Consider the following 20,068-nt stretch of genomic DNA (forward strand, 5'->3'; position numbering starts at 1 on the left):
TACTTATTTTACTCATTTAAATGTAATGATATTTTGCAAAAGCTCACAAAAATTGAAAAACAAATAAACAATGTTCACCTGAACTGATTGCCTACTAAATTGGGGCCATAATTTTTGAACTCAATTTGCATATGCATTCACAGAACTATTAAACTGATTTAATTTTGAGTGTTGTGGAGGATAATAATAATAATAATAATAATAAATTTGGTGGCACGGTGGTGTAGTGGTTAGCACTGTTGCCTCACAGCAAGAAGCTTCTGGGTTCGAGCCCAGCGGCTAACGGGAGACTTTCTGTGTGGAATTTGTATGGTGTCCCTGTGGGTTTCCTCCGGGTGCTCTGGTTTCCCCCACAGTGTAAAGACATGCAGGTTAGGCTAATTGGTGGTTCTAAATTGACTGTGAGTGTGAATGGTTGTTTGTCTCTGTGTCAGCCCTGTGATGACCTGGCAACTTGTCCAGGGTGTACCCCACATCTCGTCCATAGTTGGCTAGGATAGGCTCCAGCTTGTCTGTGACCCTGAACAGGATAAGTGGCTACAGATAATGGATGGATGGATAATAATATTTTATTGAGGAAACTTTTTCATGATACATGATTTTCAAAAAGGACCTCAAAAATTAAAAAACTATTAATAAATACAAATAAATAGGGTTTAGAGCTATAAATACACTAAAAAGCTAATAATTATGATAATTATGAATATCTAGTGCATAAAACATGACCTGGCAACTTGTCCAGGGTGTACCCCACCTCTTGCCCATAGTCAGCTGGAATAGGCTCCAGCTTGCCTGCGACCCTGTAGAACAGGACAAGGGGCTACAGGGAATGGATGGATGGATGGATGGATGGATGGATAGTGCATAAAACAATATTAAGTTAAGCTTAAAATATGAACATGCCCTGATTCTCTAATTTCCTGGTTAAGTGCATTGTAATCTTTGACTGCATGAAATTCAGTCCTTTGCTTCCCTCAGTTCCTCTGAGTTTTGGGGAGCCTGAGTTTATCCTTATTTCTTGTGTTATAGCTATGTCAATCTTGATGCCTAATCAAGTTCAAATTGTGTTCTGGAAGTCCATTTAGACACTTATACACGCATCTTCTCTGGAACCGTCTTTTCTCCAAAGATACCCACTTAAGTGTGGCAAGAGCATGCCTGGTAGAAGAATAAAGAGGTCTATCAAGAATTAGTTTAGCAGCCTTATTTTGTAGTTCTTGTAAACTAGCCATTAAAATTACATTATGTTTGTCTCCCCAAACTATACCCACATACTCAAATAAAAGCATAACAAGACTGTTATAAAAAAAAGAAGGTGCAATTTGAAAGGCAGTAAATGCTTGATATGTCTAAGTAGACCAAGCCTTTGATTAATTTTACTAGCCACATATTCAACATGGTTTGTCCACATAAAATCAGCTGATATATACATTCCTAGATAAACTACTGACATTGTCCACATTATGATATTTCTTTTCTTTATGTTGGTTTTAAGGCCTAAGGCTTTTGTATTATGAAATACTTTGAAAGGTCATTTTCAGTAAAGCTTTCTTGGTCCTGCATTTCCTTTCTTTCGCAACATAATGTCTTTTCTTCTCACTTTTCATTACTGTAGTCAGTCTTTCACGTTTCATTCATGTCCTCCATTTTCCTCTCCTGTTTCAAATTTGTATCCCACAATGCCTTGTAATGGGGAAAGCCCACCATGTGATGCATGATGTAGTAGCTTGAATTGGGTCATGGTGAAGCAAGAAAAAATAGTGGAGAATTTAGGGCCACATGGCCCTAAATTCATTAATTATTCGATTTTAAAAAATAATAATACAATTGGAAGTCTGTGATTTGAATTCAGTAGCTTTTGGTTCACTAAACAAAAATAATTGGGTATCAGGCAAAATTCTTTTTATGACCTACAACTGAAAAATCTGAAAGTCTACCTTTAAAACATATGTTATTACACTGCAGTTACTGTAATTTATTCAAACATGGCTTATGGAAAAAGAAGAAAAAAAGCAAAGTGGGTGACTTTAAAGTGACAGAACTTTTCACTCAGAAAGCACCCAGCATATGACCAGTGTGCCCTTTTCCTGCCTGTGTGTCACAAAGTGTCAAGCACTCCACTGCAGGAAATGATGCATTATGAGTCAGAGACCGGAGAGGCTAAGGACAGCAGCTGTAATATGATGGCGTTCTTCACTGTGAAGGTGTGTTTGACGTCTGTGTTTCTCAGTCAGGTGTATGGTGTGTATGTGCATGCACAGAGGTTAGTTACATTTTCATGTTAGGTTATATCACTTCAGTCATTATGAAGGCTGTTATAAGTGCATTGGTGTGCTATTTCTAGTGGGAACCATAAGCATGTTAGTGACCATTAAGTAGTAATGATGTTGTGTAATTTTACAGTGTGTAAACTTATGTAATTTATTTAACTCATTTCATTTACAGTAGCTAGTTTGAGTAAAATTTACTCATGAAAAACCTACTACTTTATGTCAGAGTGCTGCTTTAATAATAATACATAATTTAAAAAAAGGCGAAAATAATTTGAGGACAAGTTGAGTAACACATCTAAGTTGCGTCCTTCTTTACCCATCCTAGATTTATCACTATTGCAGATAGTATTTTTAAACCTAAATCTTTCCCAGACAAAGAGCATATGAACATGCAAATGCTGTTAACATTTTAGGAAACAGTGTAAAATGCCATAACACATTTTTCCAAAATTATAAACACTTCTCAAAATTAAATATTTTAAAACACCAAAATGCTGAACATTTAATTAATTATTGACTGATATATTTGTTTTATTTGTTCCTGCAGTGTGAACAAGTAAGAAAGGATAAAACTTAACTGACCATTGAGGTTTACTCTAGTGATAGAGGGGATTAAAAGCAATAATATATCTCCGAATGTGTTTTTAACAGCAATAAGCCTAATGATGCCATACGGCAGTAGTTAAATAAGCACAGGACAACAGGATCCACACATACACATAAAAAGTACAAGCAGTGTATTTTCAAGAGAGAACTGGAATTTAAAAAAAAAACAGTCAAGCATTCATTTTAAAATCTGTTGATGGATACACACTCTTCATGTTTCATATGAGAAAAGTTCTATGTCAACCACAAAGCAAACACACTGAAGCTTATTCTCTCTCAAATCCAATGTGCACTGATACAACATAAACACTAGTTCAAGCAAAATACTCAAAAGAGAAAAATACATGTAAACAAATTATTTAGCAAAGCTTGAGACGTAACCGACCATTTTATGAAAATAAGTTTATTTGCAAAGCAAAGATTTGGGGGAGGAATTCTACCTATGTTTTTGACATCTAAAAATCAGATTTTTAAAATTGTTATTATTTTTAACCCTCCTTGTCTGGAAATTGACACATCCTGCGGCATATGATTCATTGTGCATACAGAAATGGCCATGTTACATAAAGGGGAAAGACAGACTCTCTCTCTCTCTCTCTCTCTCTCTCTCTCTGTGCATAAGGAAAGAGAAGTTTCTTTTTTTCTATTGAGTGTTGAATAGAGATAAAGTAAGGAGAGTGAAATGCATGTGAGTGTCCTTGTGGTAGAATATAATGAGATTGGATTAGCAATAAAGCTTTCTCTATTTAATCTCATAAGAGGCTTTGGAAGTAATAAGAATAAAGCAGCCTGGATCTGCAGAGAGCAATGGCTGAACTAAACAAGGAATGTGATTGGCTACTCACAAACACTGGAACCACAAGTCAAAACCTAATTGGTTAACATCTATTATATGCTCCAGGCTATGTTGATTGGCTAACGTGTTGCTAAGTGCAACTGAATGCTCTACTGTTGGCTGATGGCTGGTGAGCTTATTCACACACACATACAGAGAGAGAGAGAGAGAGAGAGAGAGAGAGAGATTGCAACAAATTTATGTCAATCTCATTCCCATAAGGGAACTCTTAGATGAAGGCACTATAAAAGCTGCCAGACTGGAGTAATTCATATTGCTGCCTTTTATGTAAAGTGATATGTGGATAAACTTAGAGCAAGAAAAGAGTGTACAACAAAACCTGAAAATGAAGAAATTAAAGCTCCATTCTGATCTTATTTCACACCAAATACACACCTTCTGTAGATACGCTGACAAATATGACAAAATACCAACTAACTCTGATCAATTGTGAACAGTGTAGGAAAACAAAATCACACAGGGCCAGTGTTTTTCACATTAGTGAGCACTGAGACAAGGAAACAGTGAAGCTTGAATTCTGCTGTGCCCCCCAACCTCACCCTCTCACTGAAAACACAACTTTGCACTTTTAACATCAAATCTTAATAGTGCTCTTCCAGGCATGTTTTATCTTAAGCTCATATAATGCAGAAACACTTCCATGGCATTTAATCAAATAATAAAATGTTAGTACAAAGAAGGACATTTAGGAATTAACAACATTATCAATATATTAAAAACAAACATAAAGCAAACAGAAAAACAATGACCATATAAACAGTAAGAACAAGAAAAATCACAGAGTGATGAATAAAAAAAAAGTTCTGGAGCTTCAAATGTTAGAGATGAAGGTAATGTACTGAAAATGCCAATAAAAAGACATGGACAGGAACATAGAATGAAAAAAAACCCTACAACAAAAGACGCCACTTATAAATCTGAAATATTCTTACCTGCAGCGTGCTCTGTGGATGCATGGAAAAGGGAAAAAAAATGAAAAAGGTATATTACTTTACATTACATCACATTAACAGTCTATGCACTGAAAGATATTTTAGATACAAAGTGGAATGAGGGATTGGATAAGCAGTTCCAGCTCTTTTTGTGTAATTTGTATAAATTCCTATGTCTGAAATCATTCTTGCTTAATGTAATATCTACCATTTTTATATTTAACAAGAAATAAATTGTTGCCAAATTACTAGAACAAACTCACTCATGTCCATGACAGTACCTGAAACTTGAAACCACACACAGTGCCTTTATATGTATTTGTAAATGTGTATGCATTTGGTTTGATCAGATTAATCCTGCACACTTATGCTGTACATCTTCTGTGAAAAACACTTGGCTCAGCACAGTAATGGTCCCTGATAAATAACTGATGGCATGAATCTTATATTAGAAAACTAAAAAAGTGCGATGTCATTCATAGCATTAGGTTGAGAATTTATTTATTTATTTTTTTACAGTACTTAGGCACATGTAAAGAAATGATTAAGACCAAAAAAGGCTTAAAAATAATGAAATGAAATGGTTCAACATTAAAAAAAAATATACTATAATAAACAGCAGTAAGCCATATGAAACAAAGTCAATATTTAGTGTGACATGACCCTTTGCTTTAAAAAAAAAATAGTAGTTTCAGGTACAATGATGGGCGACACAGTGGTGTAGTGGTTAGCGCTGTCGCCTCACAGCAAGAAGGTCCTGGGTTTGAGCCCAGCGGCCAACGAGGGCTTTTCTGTGTGGAGTTTGCATGCTCTCCCCAAGGAGAGCATCGTCTGGGTGCTCTGGAGAAAACCCATGGTATGGACCCACAGTCCAAAGGCACGCAGGTTAGGCTAATTGGTGCCTCTAAATTGACCATAGGTGTGAAAATGCTTGAAGAGGAGATGGGTGCCGCCAAGCAATCCAAGCCCAGAGAAAAGACATGAGAGATGAGTGACTATGTCAGCATCTTTCATGCCTCCCTATGACTGCAATGCAGTTACAGGAATGAACAGAACAGGTACAATGAGTACAGTTTTATAAGGAAATGAGCTGTAGGTTTTACTGAGCATCTGACAGAACCAGCCACAGTTCTTCTGGACTGTCACACTTGTGTCTTAATTTTGCAGCCTTCATTGTCTCATCTCATTATCTCTAGCCGCTTTATCCTGTTCTACAGGGTTGCAGGCAAGCTGGAGCCTATCCCAGCTGACTACGGGCGAAAGGCGGGGTACACCCTGGACAAGTCACCAGGTCATCACAAGGCTGACACATAGACACAGACAACCATTCACACTCACATTCACACCTACAGTCAATTTAGAGTCACCAGTTAACCTAATCTGTCTTTGGACTGTGGGGGAAACCGGAGCACCCGGAGGAAACCCACGCAGACACGGGGAGAACATGCAAACTCTGCATAGAAAGGCCCTTGCCGGCGACGGGGCTCGAACCCAGACCTCACAAAGCGACAGTGCTAACCACTACACCACTGTGCCACCCCAGCCTTCATTGTTTTTTTTTTTAGAAGAAGAAGCCTTTATTTGTCACATGTACACTCAAGCACAGTGAAACTCATCCTCTGCATTTAACCCATTTGAAGCAGTGAACACACACACCCAGAGCAGTGGGCAGCCATACTACAGCACCCGAGGAGCAGTTAGGGGTCAGGTACCTTGCTCAAGGGCACTTCAGCCCAAGGCCACCCCATGTTAACCTAAGCATATGTCTTTGGACTGTGGGGGAAACCAAAGCATCTGGAAGAAACCCATGCAGACACGGGGAGAACATGCAAACTCCAAACAGAAAGGCCCCGCGTTGGCCACTGGGTTCAAACCCAGAGCCTTCTTGCTGTGAGGCGACAGTGCTAACCATTACACCACCATGCCGCCCATAGTGGCTACTGCCTCATATAGAGGCAGTAGCCACTATGTCATTGTGCTGTAAGAATGTAAGAGTGTAACAATCGGGTACTGGGCATGCGCATACACATGAGGATTACAATCACCAGAACGGCGAATCGTGATCTTGCGATATGAACAGTTGATCTCGCGTTATCAAAGATACACAAGAATGAATATAAGAATGTAAGAATGAGTGTAAAAATAGCAAAACTTTGTAACCAATCAGCACTTATCCTGATTAAGTTTGATTACCCATTCTATTTCTTGATAAACTTCTGAACTAATCACAACTAGAAATGAAATAAGAGAAACCTCGTTATAACTGTATCAGAAGATAATCAGCAGATAAAAAGATAAACGAAATTCACCTCATGGTTCACCAAGGCTACTGATTTGATATTAAGTAAGTCATGTTTATTTTAAGGAGATTTACCTTTTGATTATCACAGCTTTTGTTTGGTTCTTTTGAAAGGTCAAATGAAAGGTTTCGTAATTTTTTTTAGCTTTTTGGCAGATATTTAGGCTAAGACAATTCATGAACAAGTCCTTTCTTACTATTTTGAAAATAGATATAGTTCACAGCACTGTATTTTGAACAAAGCCCTGATGCTGCTCACAGCTTGGTGATGCTTGCAAGAGATGAGGCAAGTATAATTGATGACATGTATATTTGCTATATTTACTGTCTGGACATGGTATCAGAAAACAATTTTATTAATAAGCAGTAGCCACATGTACCCATAGGGTACCTATTTTTTTTTTAATCTGAAAAGTGCTCTCTTATATAATATGCTGCTCAGAAACAATTTTTTTTTTCTGTAACATTTAATTTTCATCTCATCTCATTATCTCTAGCCGCTTTATCCTGTTCTACAGGGTCGCAGGCAAGCTGGAGCCTATCCCAGCTGACTATGGGCGAAAGGCGGGGTACACCCTGGACAAGTCGCCAGGTCATCACAGGGCTGACACATAGACACAGACAACCATTCACACTCACATTCACACCTACGCTCAATTTAGAGTCACCAGTTAACCTAACCTGCATGTCTTTGGACTGTGGGGGAAACCGGAGCACCCGGAGGAAACCCACGCGGACACGGGGAGAACATGCAAACTCCACACAGAAAGGCCCTCGCCGGCCACGGGGCTCGAACCCGGACCTTCTTGCTGTGAGGCGACAGCGCTAACCACTACACCACCGTGCCGCCCACATTTAATTTTGTGCTGGAAAATGAATGTTTGGAACTAATAAACTGAGTTGATAATGTAGAAGTCATAAAATAGAAATCTATAACAAAGTTTGTATAAAAATAGGGTGTGTACTGTATTTATTGATTTCTGTCAGAGTATGGCAGTAGAAACACTACATAAAATAACTCCCTTTATTTAAGAGCTGAAAAAAATTAACTAATCTGAAAAATCTCATTACCAGATAAAAAGTGGGAGAGTCTACCCCAAATAGAGATGAAGGCAGTGCAAACTAAAGCCATAGTGGAAGGTGGATCAAAAAGTCAAAGGATGAGGAAAAGTGCAGCACAAAGTAAACCAGAGGAATATACAGAAACAATATCATAATACGTAAGTATAAAGTATTAAAAACATGAGAACAATATAAAAAAGAAAGATGAACAGTTAGAAAATGGTGATCTAACTCCTTATGTGATATCTCCTTATGTGATACACTGTGTTTGTGTGTGTATATCCCTGTTCCTGAGCAGTAAAATTCCCTGCCCTCTTCTCTCACTGCTATCATTCTACACTGTAATCCCGTTAGAAGACTCCGAACAGGATTAGTGTCCCTCCAGTTATGATGACGTGCCTAATCCAAGCACTCTCCACACAAGAGCACCACTGGGATAACTGGCACACTTTTACAATCAGATTAACAGTGAAACACCTGAGGCAGGCAACAAAGTTCACCCAATCAAGCTGAATGTCAAAATGTCACTAATACACTCAGATTAATCTCAAAAAACAGTCAACAGATTTCATGCTTGTAGTATTAACTGGCAAAACCACTATGTTTTGAAGGAATGTAGGTCATTACTTCAGGTTATGAGATTTAGCTTTTCTTCAGTAATTTAATTCTCAGTGAACACAGCTTTTGCTTTTAATCACTTGTGACAATTCAATCTAGTAAACTGAATTTTGTGTCATCAGTGGCTCAAATGAAAGAGGAATGGAATACAATGGGCCCTTTGGCATCAACTGGATGGCTTGGACTATGCAGACAACATAGTCTTAATTTCTGGTAACAACAAACAACTACAGGCAAGTCATCTCTCCTGTTGACCACGTCAGTGAAACTTAGCCTAAAGCCAAATACTGTGAAAACTAAACTGATGAAGGTAAATTGTAAGGACAGATGGCAATGATGGACAACATTGTGGAAGAAGTGAACTCCTTTGTGTATCTTGGAAGTGTGGTAAGTGTAGATGGAGGAACGGATGAGGATGTTAAAACATGGATTAACAAAGCCAGAATAGTCTTCAACAATCTGGGAAACATCTGGGCATCAAAGGTGCTAGATTATTAAAGGTAGACGGACTTTCAGATTTTTCAAATTTAGGCCATAAAAAGAATTTTCCCTGACACCCAATTATTTTTTAGTGGACCAAAAGCGAAAGTGAGAAGAAAAGACCCTGTATTGTGAAGAAAAGGAAACACAGGACCAAACTAAGAAATACTGGCAATCCGATATATATATATATATATATATATATATATATATATATATATATATATATATATATATATATATATATATATATATATAATCCTATCACTCCTTCAACCAAACTTTAGAGTTTTTTTTATCTCCTCAGGCTCATGTTTGAAATGGGTGGGTTATACAGGAAATTCACCAGTTTATACTAAAGTCAAGTTTAGGAAAGTCTATTAGTGGCATTGCAAAGATAGTGGAGTGTTCGTATTCCCAAAACTATTACTTCTGATCACTATGTTTGGCAAAAACAAGAGCAAACAAAAATAAAAAAAGATGAATGTAACAGGCAGGCAGGATCAATGTCACTTTCGTTTTTATTTTTTAATTGTCACTTAACACAAAACACACTTTTCAGCAGTTTCAAAATAAACTGTGTACCACTGTCCTGACATGATTTCAACCAGGGAAAGAGGTCCTCTCACTGCCAGTGTTGTTTTCGTTAACGATGACGATGACGATGACGAAATTATTTTGTTAACGCACCTTTTTTCATGTCAATTTCAAATATGACGAGACGTATCTGTTGTTTTCGTTGACGAGATGAGATGAGACGAAAATGTTAGTGGGTTGGCTATAGGACTATCAAAATGCATGGCGTTTCCTCCAACGGTGCGTGTAACCTATAGAATCAATTTTGTGCCAAAATGTCCATACAATACTTTTGAAATATCAAACAAAAACGACAAATCAAAATACAAAAAAACAAAAAAAGTCATTTTTTTAGACTGGCGAACAAATTATTCGTGTAATCGTGCAAAATATCAGTCTATTACTCTTCAGAAACCTTTTATTTTTGTTCCGCGGCTTTCTCAGTTTTGTTTGACGTAATTTATTTTGGTTGTGATTCCAGCTTTCTCGTTTGCGCTCCCTGACTTTTTGCTTGCAGTTTTGGCACGAATTTCACGTGTGGGTGGGCTGTCCAGGAATGCATTCCAATTGGCTAACTTGTGTTTGACTGACAGCTACACTCAGCCAGTCCCTACTCGGATTCTGGCGGACTGTTTGACGAGTGACCGATCCATTGACGGTAAACAAGGATCGAGTGGACTTCAGTGGCGACTATGATATTGAATTAATTCAACAAAGTGTAAATTCAATATCATAATCGCCACTGAAGTCCACTCGATCCTTGTTTACCGTCAATGGATCGGTCACTCGTCAAACAGTCCGCCAGAATCCGAGTAGGGAATGGCCGCAACAGCCTCCGGGGGAATGGCTGAGCATAGCTGTCAGTCAAACACAAGTTACCCAATGGGAATGCATTCCTGGACAGCCCACCCACACGTGAAGTTTGTGCCAAAACTGCAAGCAAAAAGTCAGGGAGCGCAAACGAGAAAGCCGGAATCGCAACCAAAATAAATTACATCAAACAAAACTGAGAAAGACGTGGAACAAAAATAAAAGGTTTCTGTAGAGTAATAGACTGATATTTTGCACAATTACACAAATAATTTGTTTGCCAGTCTAAAAAAATGACTTTTTTTTGTTTTTTTGTATTTTGATTTGTCGTTTTAGTTTGATATTTCAAAAGTATTGTATGGACATTTTGGCACAAAATTGATTCCATAGTAACCTGTCTGCCAAATGCTGAAAATATCAGCAATGCACCTGCATCCTGTCCTTGTTTGGTCACGCCCACCACCAGTCATGTCCGGGCACAGTGCACACCGGGGCAGCCACACACAGTTCATGGACCATTGGCAACGCCAGCACAAGGGCTTGGTGGGCAGAAAAGACGTGATGATTTATGGACATACTTTACACATAATCCAGCAGAAAATAAAATGGAATGCCTTGTAGTGGGAGACAGAGGTACACGCTGTGGCTATAAACTACGTGGCAAGAATACGACCAACCTCAAGAGGCATCTAAAGGCACACCATGCTGCTATTTCTGCGACGGTAAGTTAACGTTACAAGAAGTCCTTAACAGATCATGTATACGTTTGCTAGCTTTGGTTAATGTCACTCAACAATCGGTCTGTGATGAATTTCCTACGAAGTTTTCCAAAACACCGTGACCTGGCGAAAATGAATGGGACCGCTAGCTTCATGCTAAAGTTGGCTTGGTTAAGCTAACTTAAATTCAATTAACATGTCATGAGTAAAACTTGTCCTGCAGGGATTATTGGTGGGACAGCAACTGAATGCTTTGTCATATATTGACCCATACTTGAGTTACTGTGAAACATACGGGGGGGAAATGTAGCTTTTCAGACCTGTTGCTGTGCCTTAATATGTCTAAATGAGCAGCAGCACACCTGGCTACTCTAACGTTAGCAGCATGTTTAGCCATCATATTTACATTAATGGACAGCGTGGTCATCTTCTAGTTGTGTATTCATCATGACATGTTTGTGCTCTATCAGCGCATTGCGACATGTTAAACACAGGCAGAAACACGAGTCTGTGAACAATGGAGTATAGGCTACACACTAGACAGCGTTTATGTAGAGAGCATGCACACTAGACAGCGTTTATGTAGAGAGTATGCACACTAGACAGCGTTTATGTAGAGAGCATGCACACTAGACAGCATTTATGTAGAGAGTATGCACACTAGACAGCATTTATGTAGAGAGTATGCACACTAGACAGCGTTTATGTAGAGAGTATGCACACTAGACAGCATTTATGTAGAGAGCATACACACTAGACAGCGTTTATGTAGAGAGTATGCACACTAGACAGCGTTTATGTAGACAGCATACACACTAGACAGCATTTATGTAGAGAGCATACACACTAGAGAGTGTTTATGTAGAGAGCATGCACACTAGACAGCGTTTATGTAGAGAGTATGTTATGCACAACCTGTCAACCTCGATTACAATTTCCTATCTCTGTATTGTCCTAATTTAATGTTTTAAAGTAATTATTTTTTCGACTAAAATGAATGACTAAAACTGGACTAAAACCCTTTTAGTTTTCGTCAACTAAAACTAGACCAAAACTATCAAGGATACACTCTTAAAATGAATGTGTTGGAAAATGTGACTAAAACTAATAAGCATTTCGTCCAAAAGACTAAGACTAAAACTAAATCAAAAATGGCTGCCAAAAACAACTCTGCTCACTGCATACACACACACACACACACACACACACACACACACACACACACACACACACACACACACACAGAGCACCAGTCTCGCTCTCCATTCACAAACTGGTCCTTGACCATGCCCCCACCACCACAGTGAAAAAGAACCATATACTGTATTGTCTTGCTCAACAAAATAAACTGCCCAGTGTGATAGTGAATCGAGAGGTTGTTCACCAGAGGTTGTACAATATAGGTGTATAACCTAATGATACACATTTTTGTTCAGCAGTCTTCACCGTTGCAATGATAAAAAAAGGACCTTCTATGTAAACTATCAAATGCACAGGAATACTATTTACATTGTGAAATCAATACATCATTTTTGCTATGACTAATGAATATTGGCTAGAATATGCTCAATGAAAAACGGACTTCAACAAGATGAGTGACCAGGCTCAAGTTCACCTCAAAAAGATACATATTTGGGCTAATTGCAGCATGTTATTCACTAATTACAATATTTACGATAGGGAGAGACATACTAACCAGCATTTGATGTGTAGGTGTCATATTCTCTGTCACAACTTGAGTACTGAACTTAGAATGCAAATGTTATTATTAACTCCTCATCTCGTGGCAAAATGATGTAACTGGGTCAGTGCCCGGTCAATGAAAATCTGCGCAAGTGCACACCAGACCTCCTCTCTCTGCTTGACTGTGCGAAGTGCTTGATTTCATGCACATTATTTGCTAGGGAATCCCCTCAAAATAAACAACTTCCCAGCCATAGAATGGCCTGTGTTTTTTGTTTGTTTTGGTGTTTTTTGAGATATTATAGAAATAAACATCACAATGACCATATTTCAGAGGGAAATAAATTTCATCAATTTTATGAAATCGAAAGGGTGTCTTGCTTTAAAGATTTTTGAATCGAATGTTAAATCTGTCCTCTTGTATGGAGCAGAGACTTGGAGAACTACCAAAGCTATGCTTGGGAAAATTAAAACATTCCTTAATTACTGTCTGAGGAGAATAATGAATGCTAGATGGTCAGATAAAATGAAGAATGAAGAACTATGGGAATTAACCAACCAACAACTAGTAGAGATGCAAATCCAGAAGAAGAAGTGGAGCTGGATAGAACATACACTCAGGAAGTCACCAAAGAACATCAGTAAGCAAACTTTAAAATGGAACCCACAAGGAAAAGAGGTCATCCTAAAAACACCTGGAGGAGAGGCACTGAAGGCGAAATGAAAGCCAGGGGCTATTCATGGTCAACACTAGAGAAAATGGCACAGAACAGAACAAGATGGAAAGTTCTTGTTGGTAGCCTATGCTCCTAAGGAGCTAAGGGCTTAATATACGGTATATAATATAATGGCTCAAATGGAAGTATGAAAGTGTGAAAATGTATCCTCATCCCACCCAAACAAGCCACATTGCTGCATTTACATGGTGAGTGATCTTTAAAAGCTAATTCACTGATTCATTAATAATTCATTCATTAATTGCACATTTTATGGATAACAGCATGCATTTAGTGCATTGTATTATATTAATGTATCATTTTAACACATTTATGATAAAAAAATGTCTACCACAATTAAGCATTTAACTTTCAAGTCATACTAAAAGATGAATAACAGAATAAAATATAACAGTGTTTATTCATGTCTCTAAATTAAATTTTTATGGTTGTTTTGGTTTTCAACATGCCTCGTCTGTCTAACAGTACCAATATTCATTCATCACTCCCATAATTTAGCTTTCAGCTCCTATTTTTAGGCTCTGTGTTTCTTGTTGTGTTCATTTCCATTTCAACTTTTTTTTTTAAGACAATGACATCGATCTCCACACAGATGCACTTACATGTATCTGTCTGCAAGAAGCTGCATGAAGTCAGGACACACACACACACACACACACACACACACACACACACACACACACACACACACACACACACACACATTTTCTTACTATCCTTGTTACATAATTATTAATGCAGCTAATTAATTCTGTGCTACATTTACATCTAAATTTAAAACTAACCATCATCTCAGTAACCAAAAAGAAAGATTTTATTTCTGAGGGCCAGCAAAATGGCAACTATAACAGTTTTATATTCAGTTCATGTGGACACTAATCATACATTTTATGAGATATTATTGAAAGATAGGTAAACATTGTTTGACATCTCTTGACAACCAGTTTACATGCTGGTTTATGACAGTCTATAGATAGGAGGGTGGAGCTTAAATGACAGAAAATTGTTTTTCATTCATTTTATATGGTCTTACCCCCTAAACATGTTCCATTTGTCCTAAAACCCATAAAGACAAAGTTTGTGCATTATATCTTAAATTTTAATGGGAGCTCAATCAACTCGAAGATTACAAAAGTAACACATTTTATGCAAATTTGCAATAAAATCATAAATTGTGTACAAACCTCAAACATATTGAATTTTTTTTTTATACATTAAACTCACTGCATCAAAATAGTATTTATAATAAGCTATATTCGGATAATTGCACACAGACAAGTATTCAAAAGAAGTCCCCATTCTACAGGCTTTTTTTTTTTTAGCCTATTGGTACTTTCTTTTTTATATATTTTATCAATAAAGTTAATAAAAAATATTGTTCAACAAAATAGTTTATTTATACATTGACAATTATAGCAATGTGACATATTTACAGTGGTGCTTGAAAGTTTGTGAACCCTTTAGAATTTTCTATATTTCTGCATAAATAGGGCCTAAAACATCATCAGATTTTCACACAAGTCCTAAAAGTAGATAAAGAGAACCCAGTTAAACAAATGAGACAGAAATATTATACTTGGTCATTTATTTATTGAGGAAAATGATCCAATATTACATATCTGTGAGTGGCAAAAGTATGTGAACCTCTAGGGTTAGCAGTTAATTTGAAGGTGAAATTAGAATCAGGTGTTTTCAATCAATGGGATGACAATCAGGTGTGAGTGGGCACCCTGGTTTATTTAAAGAACAGGGATCTATCAAAGTCTGATCTTCACAACACGTTTGTGGAAGTGTATCATGGCACAAATAAACGAGATTTCTGAGGACCTCGGAAAAAGCGTTGATGCTCATCAGCCTGGAAAAGGTTACAAAACCATCTCTAAAGAGTTTGGACTCCACCAATCCACAGTCAGACAGATTGTGTACAAATGGAGGAAATTCAAGACCATTGTTCTCAATGGTCAACCAACAAAGATCACTCCAAGAGCAAGGCGTGTAATAGTCGGTGAGGTTACAAAGGACCCCAGGGTAACTTCTAAGCAACTGAAGGTCTCTCTCACATTGGTTAATGTTAATGTTCATGAATCCACCATCAGGAGAACACTGAACAACAATGGTGTGCATGGCAGGGTTGCAAGGAGAAAGCCACTGTTCTCCAAAAAGAACATTGCTGCTTGTCTGCAGTTTGCTAAAGATCATGTGGACAAGCCAGAAGGCTATTGGAAAAATGTTTTGTGGATGGATGAGACCAAAATATAACTTTTTGGTTTAAATGAGAAGCGTTATGTTTGGAGAAAGGAAAACATCGCATTCCAGCATAAGAACCTTTTCCCATCTGTGAAACATGGTGGTAGTAGTATCATGGTTTGGGCCTGTTTTGCTGCATCTGGGCCAGGATGGCTTGCCATCATTGATGAAACAATGAATTCTGAATTATACCAGCAAATTATTTTCTTTTCTAAAACGTGATTGGTTTTTTCGCAGGTGACACTGAGACAGCCTATCAGTAATCACTAGGGTCAAGTCACGTCCATAGACTGGATAAAATCAAGCTCAATGATTTCTCAGCAGCATTATTTAACTCAACCAGTTGATGGCAGAATGGAAGGAAGCGGTTCTTCTAGGGAATGCACACATTCATGGCCCATGAACCCATGTTTCAGTTTTCTGAAAGAAATATAGATTCATTTTGTTTTAAAGGTTTGCTTTGTTTGCCAAAAACGAACCACATCATGGCCTACAAAAACTCACCGTCCAACCTGCGGAAGCATATTGAGGTATTTAAACATTTTATTCCAAGAGAAAGTTTGCAGTGAAGTTGTCTGTGCTTTGAGAGCTAGTGATAATGTTGCAATAGCTATGCAGTCTGGTAAGTCAAATGACTTTCTATGGATTTACCCACCAAGTTGCCGTAGCCTTGTCCACGGCTAATGTTTACACATTAGCTAGTTAACTTGGACACTGTTAGTTAGCATGTAATATACAGATTTAGGCACTGTCTAAAAGCGGAGCTCCCATCTGTTTCTGGGTTGTAGAATTTTCTTATATCATAGCCAGTCTCTTTTGTTTTATTTCTTTACTGGCTAGCACTGGCCACTAGGCGGTGTGTATGACTGGTAATTACTAACACTGACCACTAGGTGGTGTGTATGACTGGTGGTACACGTACACGGACACGGACAAACCACAAAAAATCGACTCGATGGGTTTACCATTTTTTCTTAGGTATGGTGCTCTGCTGGAGCGCCGCTAAAAACAGAGTTACACTAAAATGAATAACGTTAACTTATCAAGTCCTTCCAGAAATATCTCATCATTTCATTATCTCTAGCCACTTTATCCTGTTCTACAGGGTCGCAGGCAAGCTGGAGCCTATCCCAGCTGACTACGGGTGAAAGGCGGGGTACACCCTGGACAAGTCGCCAGGTCATCACAGGGCTTTCCAGAAATATGTTTTAGCATAATCTTGCCAAATAAACAGAATGTAGAAATCTTTCTTTTCTAGTAACGTTACCTACCCAATATGATTTTGAGTTTAAAAAGAGTTTGCTAGCGTCAGGTGGAGCGTCACTGACTAGCTAGCTTAACATTAAAACCACCTTGATGGCACAGCATGCATTCATTATGTGAATTCATATTTATGTCTTTGGTAACGACATTAGGTTTTGTAAGTGTTGTGGCAATAATACAACGATGCATTGACAGAAAATGTACTTTTAATACTGAAGTATTTTTAAAAGCAAGTACTTCAGTACTTTAACTTAAGTAAAAATTTGACCAGACAACTTTCACTTGTATTGGAGTAACATTTGACCAGTGGGATCTGTACTTTGACTTAAATAATGAAGTTGGGTACTTTGTCCACCTCTGCTTCTAAGCAAGTGAAGGCTTCTCTCACATTGGCTAATGTTAATGTTCATGAGTCCACCATCAGGAGAACACTGAACAACAATGATGTGCATGGCAGGGTTGCAAGAAGAAAGTCACTGCTCTCCAAAAAGAACATTGCTGCTCGTCTGCAGTTTGCTAAAGATCACATGGCCAGAAGGCTATTGGAAAAATGTTTTTTAGACAGATGAGACCAAAATTAACTGCTAATCCTAGAGGTTCACATACTTTTGCCACTCACAGATATTTAATATTGGATCATTTTCCTCAATAAATAAATGACCAAGTATAATATTTTTGTCTCATTTGTTTAACTGGGTTCTCTTTATCTACTTTTAGGATTTGTGTGAAAATTTGATGATGTTTTAGGTCATATTTATGCAGAAATATAGACAATTCTAAAGGGTTCACAAACTTTCAAGCACCACTGTACCATGCACTAGTTCTGTATCCAGACTTCAGAGGTACTCAAAAAAGTGTCTTCAATATGGGTATAGGTAGACCTAGGGCCAGTAGAGGCTTTTTTCCTAAGCATAGTTTCAGCTTATGATGTCAGGCACTGTGGGATGGGATCAGCTAGATCAGTTTGCTCCATAATGTTAGTGGACAGTTTTTAAAATGATTAACACTATAACAATTGTACAGTGTACATTTCACTGTATACTTTGCAATAAACCCTTAATAAACTGATATTTAATGTTGCCCCAATCCATTCCAGTGAAGTATTATTGTAGGCCCTATACTGAATAATTCCTCTAATGACAGCAGTACTTAATTGTGGTGGACTTTGTGGCTTGGCTGCCAAATTTCATGTTGATTGAGCTACCGTACCAGTTAGATTTCTTCATTTTTGTTAATATTTTACCAGTATGTAAAATACATATATATGTATGTGTGTGGCCCTGTGATGACCTGGCGACTTGTCCAGGGTGTACCCCACCTTTTGCCCGTAGTCAGCTGGGATAGGCTCCAGCTTGCCAGTGACCCTGTAGAACAGGATAAAGCGGCTAGAGATAATGAGATGAGATGAGACGTATGTGTGTATAACACACACACACACACATATATATATATATATATATATATATGTGTGTGTGTGTATATATATATATATCTCATCTCATCTCATCTCATTGTCTCTAGCCGCTTTATCCTTCTACAGGGTCGCAGGCAAGCTGGAGCCTATCCCAGCTGACTACGGGCGAAAGGCGGGGTACACCCTGGACAAGTCGCCAGGTCATCACAGGGCTGACACATAGACACAGACAACCATTCACACTCTCATTCACACCTACGGTCAATTTAGAGTCACCAGTTAACCTAACCTGCATGTCTTTGGACTGTGGGGGAAACCGGAGCACCCGGAGGAAACCCACGCGGACACGGGGAGAACATGCAAACTCCACACAGAAAGGCCCTCGCCGGCCCCGGGGCTCGAACCCAGGACCTTCTTGCTGTGAGGCGACAGCGCTAACCACTACACCACCGTGCCGCCATATATATATATATATATATATATATCAACTTAGATGGTAAGGTGGTCATATTTAATAACTTTAAAAATTAGCTCTACCCTAATAGATAGTTTGAAGTTTTTCTACATTGGACTATGTTTGCAAAGGGTTACCAATAATCCTCCAACAAAGTAAAATACAGAAATCATTTTAAATCTAAGAATATAAATTACTCGTGTCAGGACCAGAATGCATGAATATTATAAACCCAGTCAGGGAAAGACATTAAAATATCCATTAATCACTCCACTGAACATTAACTATAATCGAGATTTTAATATTTCATGTTGTTGCTTTTTTATTCAAAGAAATCCATCCATCATCTGTAACCGCTTATTCTGGGCAGGGTCGCAGGCAAGCTGGAGCCTATCCCACCTGACTATGGGTGAGAGGCGGGGTACACCCAAGTCACCAGGTCATCGCAGGGCTGACACATAGAGACAAACAACCATTCACATTCACACTTATGGCCAATTTAGAGCCACCAATTAACAGAACCTGCGTGTCTTTGGACTGTGGGGGAAACTGGAGCACCCGGAGGAAACCCACACAGACACAGGGAGAACATGCAAACTCTACACAGCAGTAGCGGCTGGTAGTCTTTCAAACAGGGGAGGCTGGTCGGTTACGATATTTCCAGATTTTAAAATAAAAAAGAAAAAACACATCAATTTTGCCCATACTCTTGCCTCTGATCTGGCTGATTGTTGGCAGAGTCACAAACTGTGAAATAACAGGTTCTTTTGGCCCATTAGCCTACTGTCCAATATACATGATGGTGGTGTGTGTGGGGGGTTATATTTTAACATTTTATATTTTAAAATTGTGGCATGTTGTTTAAAAATTGATCATTATTGAAAGCAGCTCTTTGTCAGGAACCTCAGCAGTAACAGCAGTGTGTTCCGGAAAGCACTGACCTTGGGGAGCCAAACAGAGAGCTGGGTGCCACACATTTCATTCAATGACACTTTCCCTATATTTTACTTATTTTGACTGAGAAATGTTTTATTGACAA

The 20,068-nt window shown here is 38.3% G+C and overlaps 1 protein-coding gene across 1 annotated transcript in view; it reads right to left on the reverse strand.

Annotated features, from left to right (window-relative positions):
• Positions 1 to 4,600: 4,600 nt before the first annotated feature.
• Positions 4,601 to 20,068, reverse strand: part of LOC132882004 (protocadherin alpha-8-like) — a 58,039-nt gene continuing 42,571 nt past the window's right edge. The window contains exon 2 of the mRNA XM_060915170.1: positions 4,601 to 4,679. Within this exon, the coding sequence (XP_060771153.1) occupies positions 4,626 to 4,679 (54 nt within the window). The 3' untranslated portion in view covers positions 4,601 to 4,625. The remainder of the gene's footprint in view (positions 4,680 to 20,068) is intronic.

This window comes from Neoarius graeffei, chromosome 2, assembly GCF_027579695.1.
Source record: "Neoarius graeffei isolate fNeoGra1 chromosome 2, fNeoGra1.pri, whole genome shotgun sequence".
In the NCBI taxonomy this organism is placed as follows: Eukaryota; Metazoa; Chordata; class Actinopteri; order Siluriformes; family Ariidae; genus Neoarius; species Neoarius graeffei.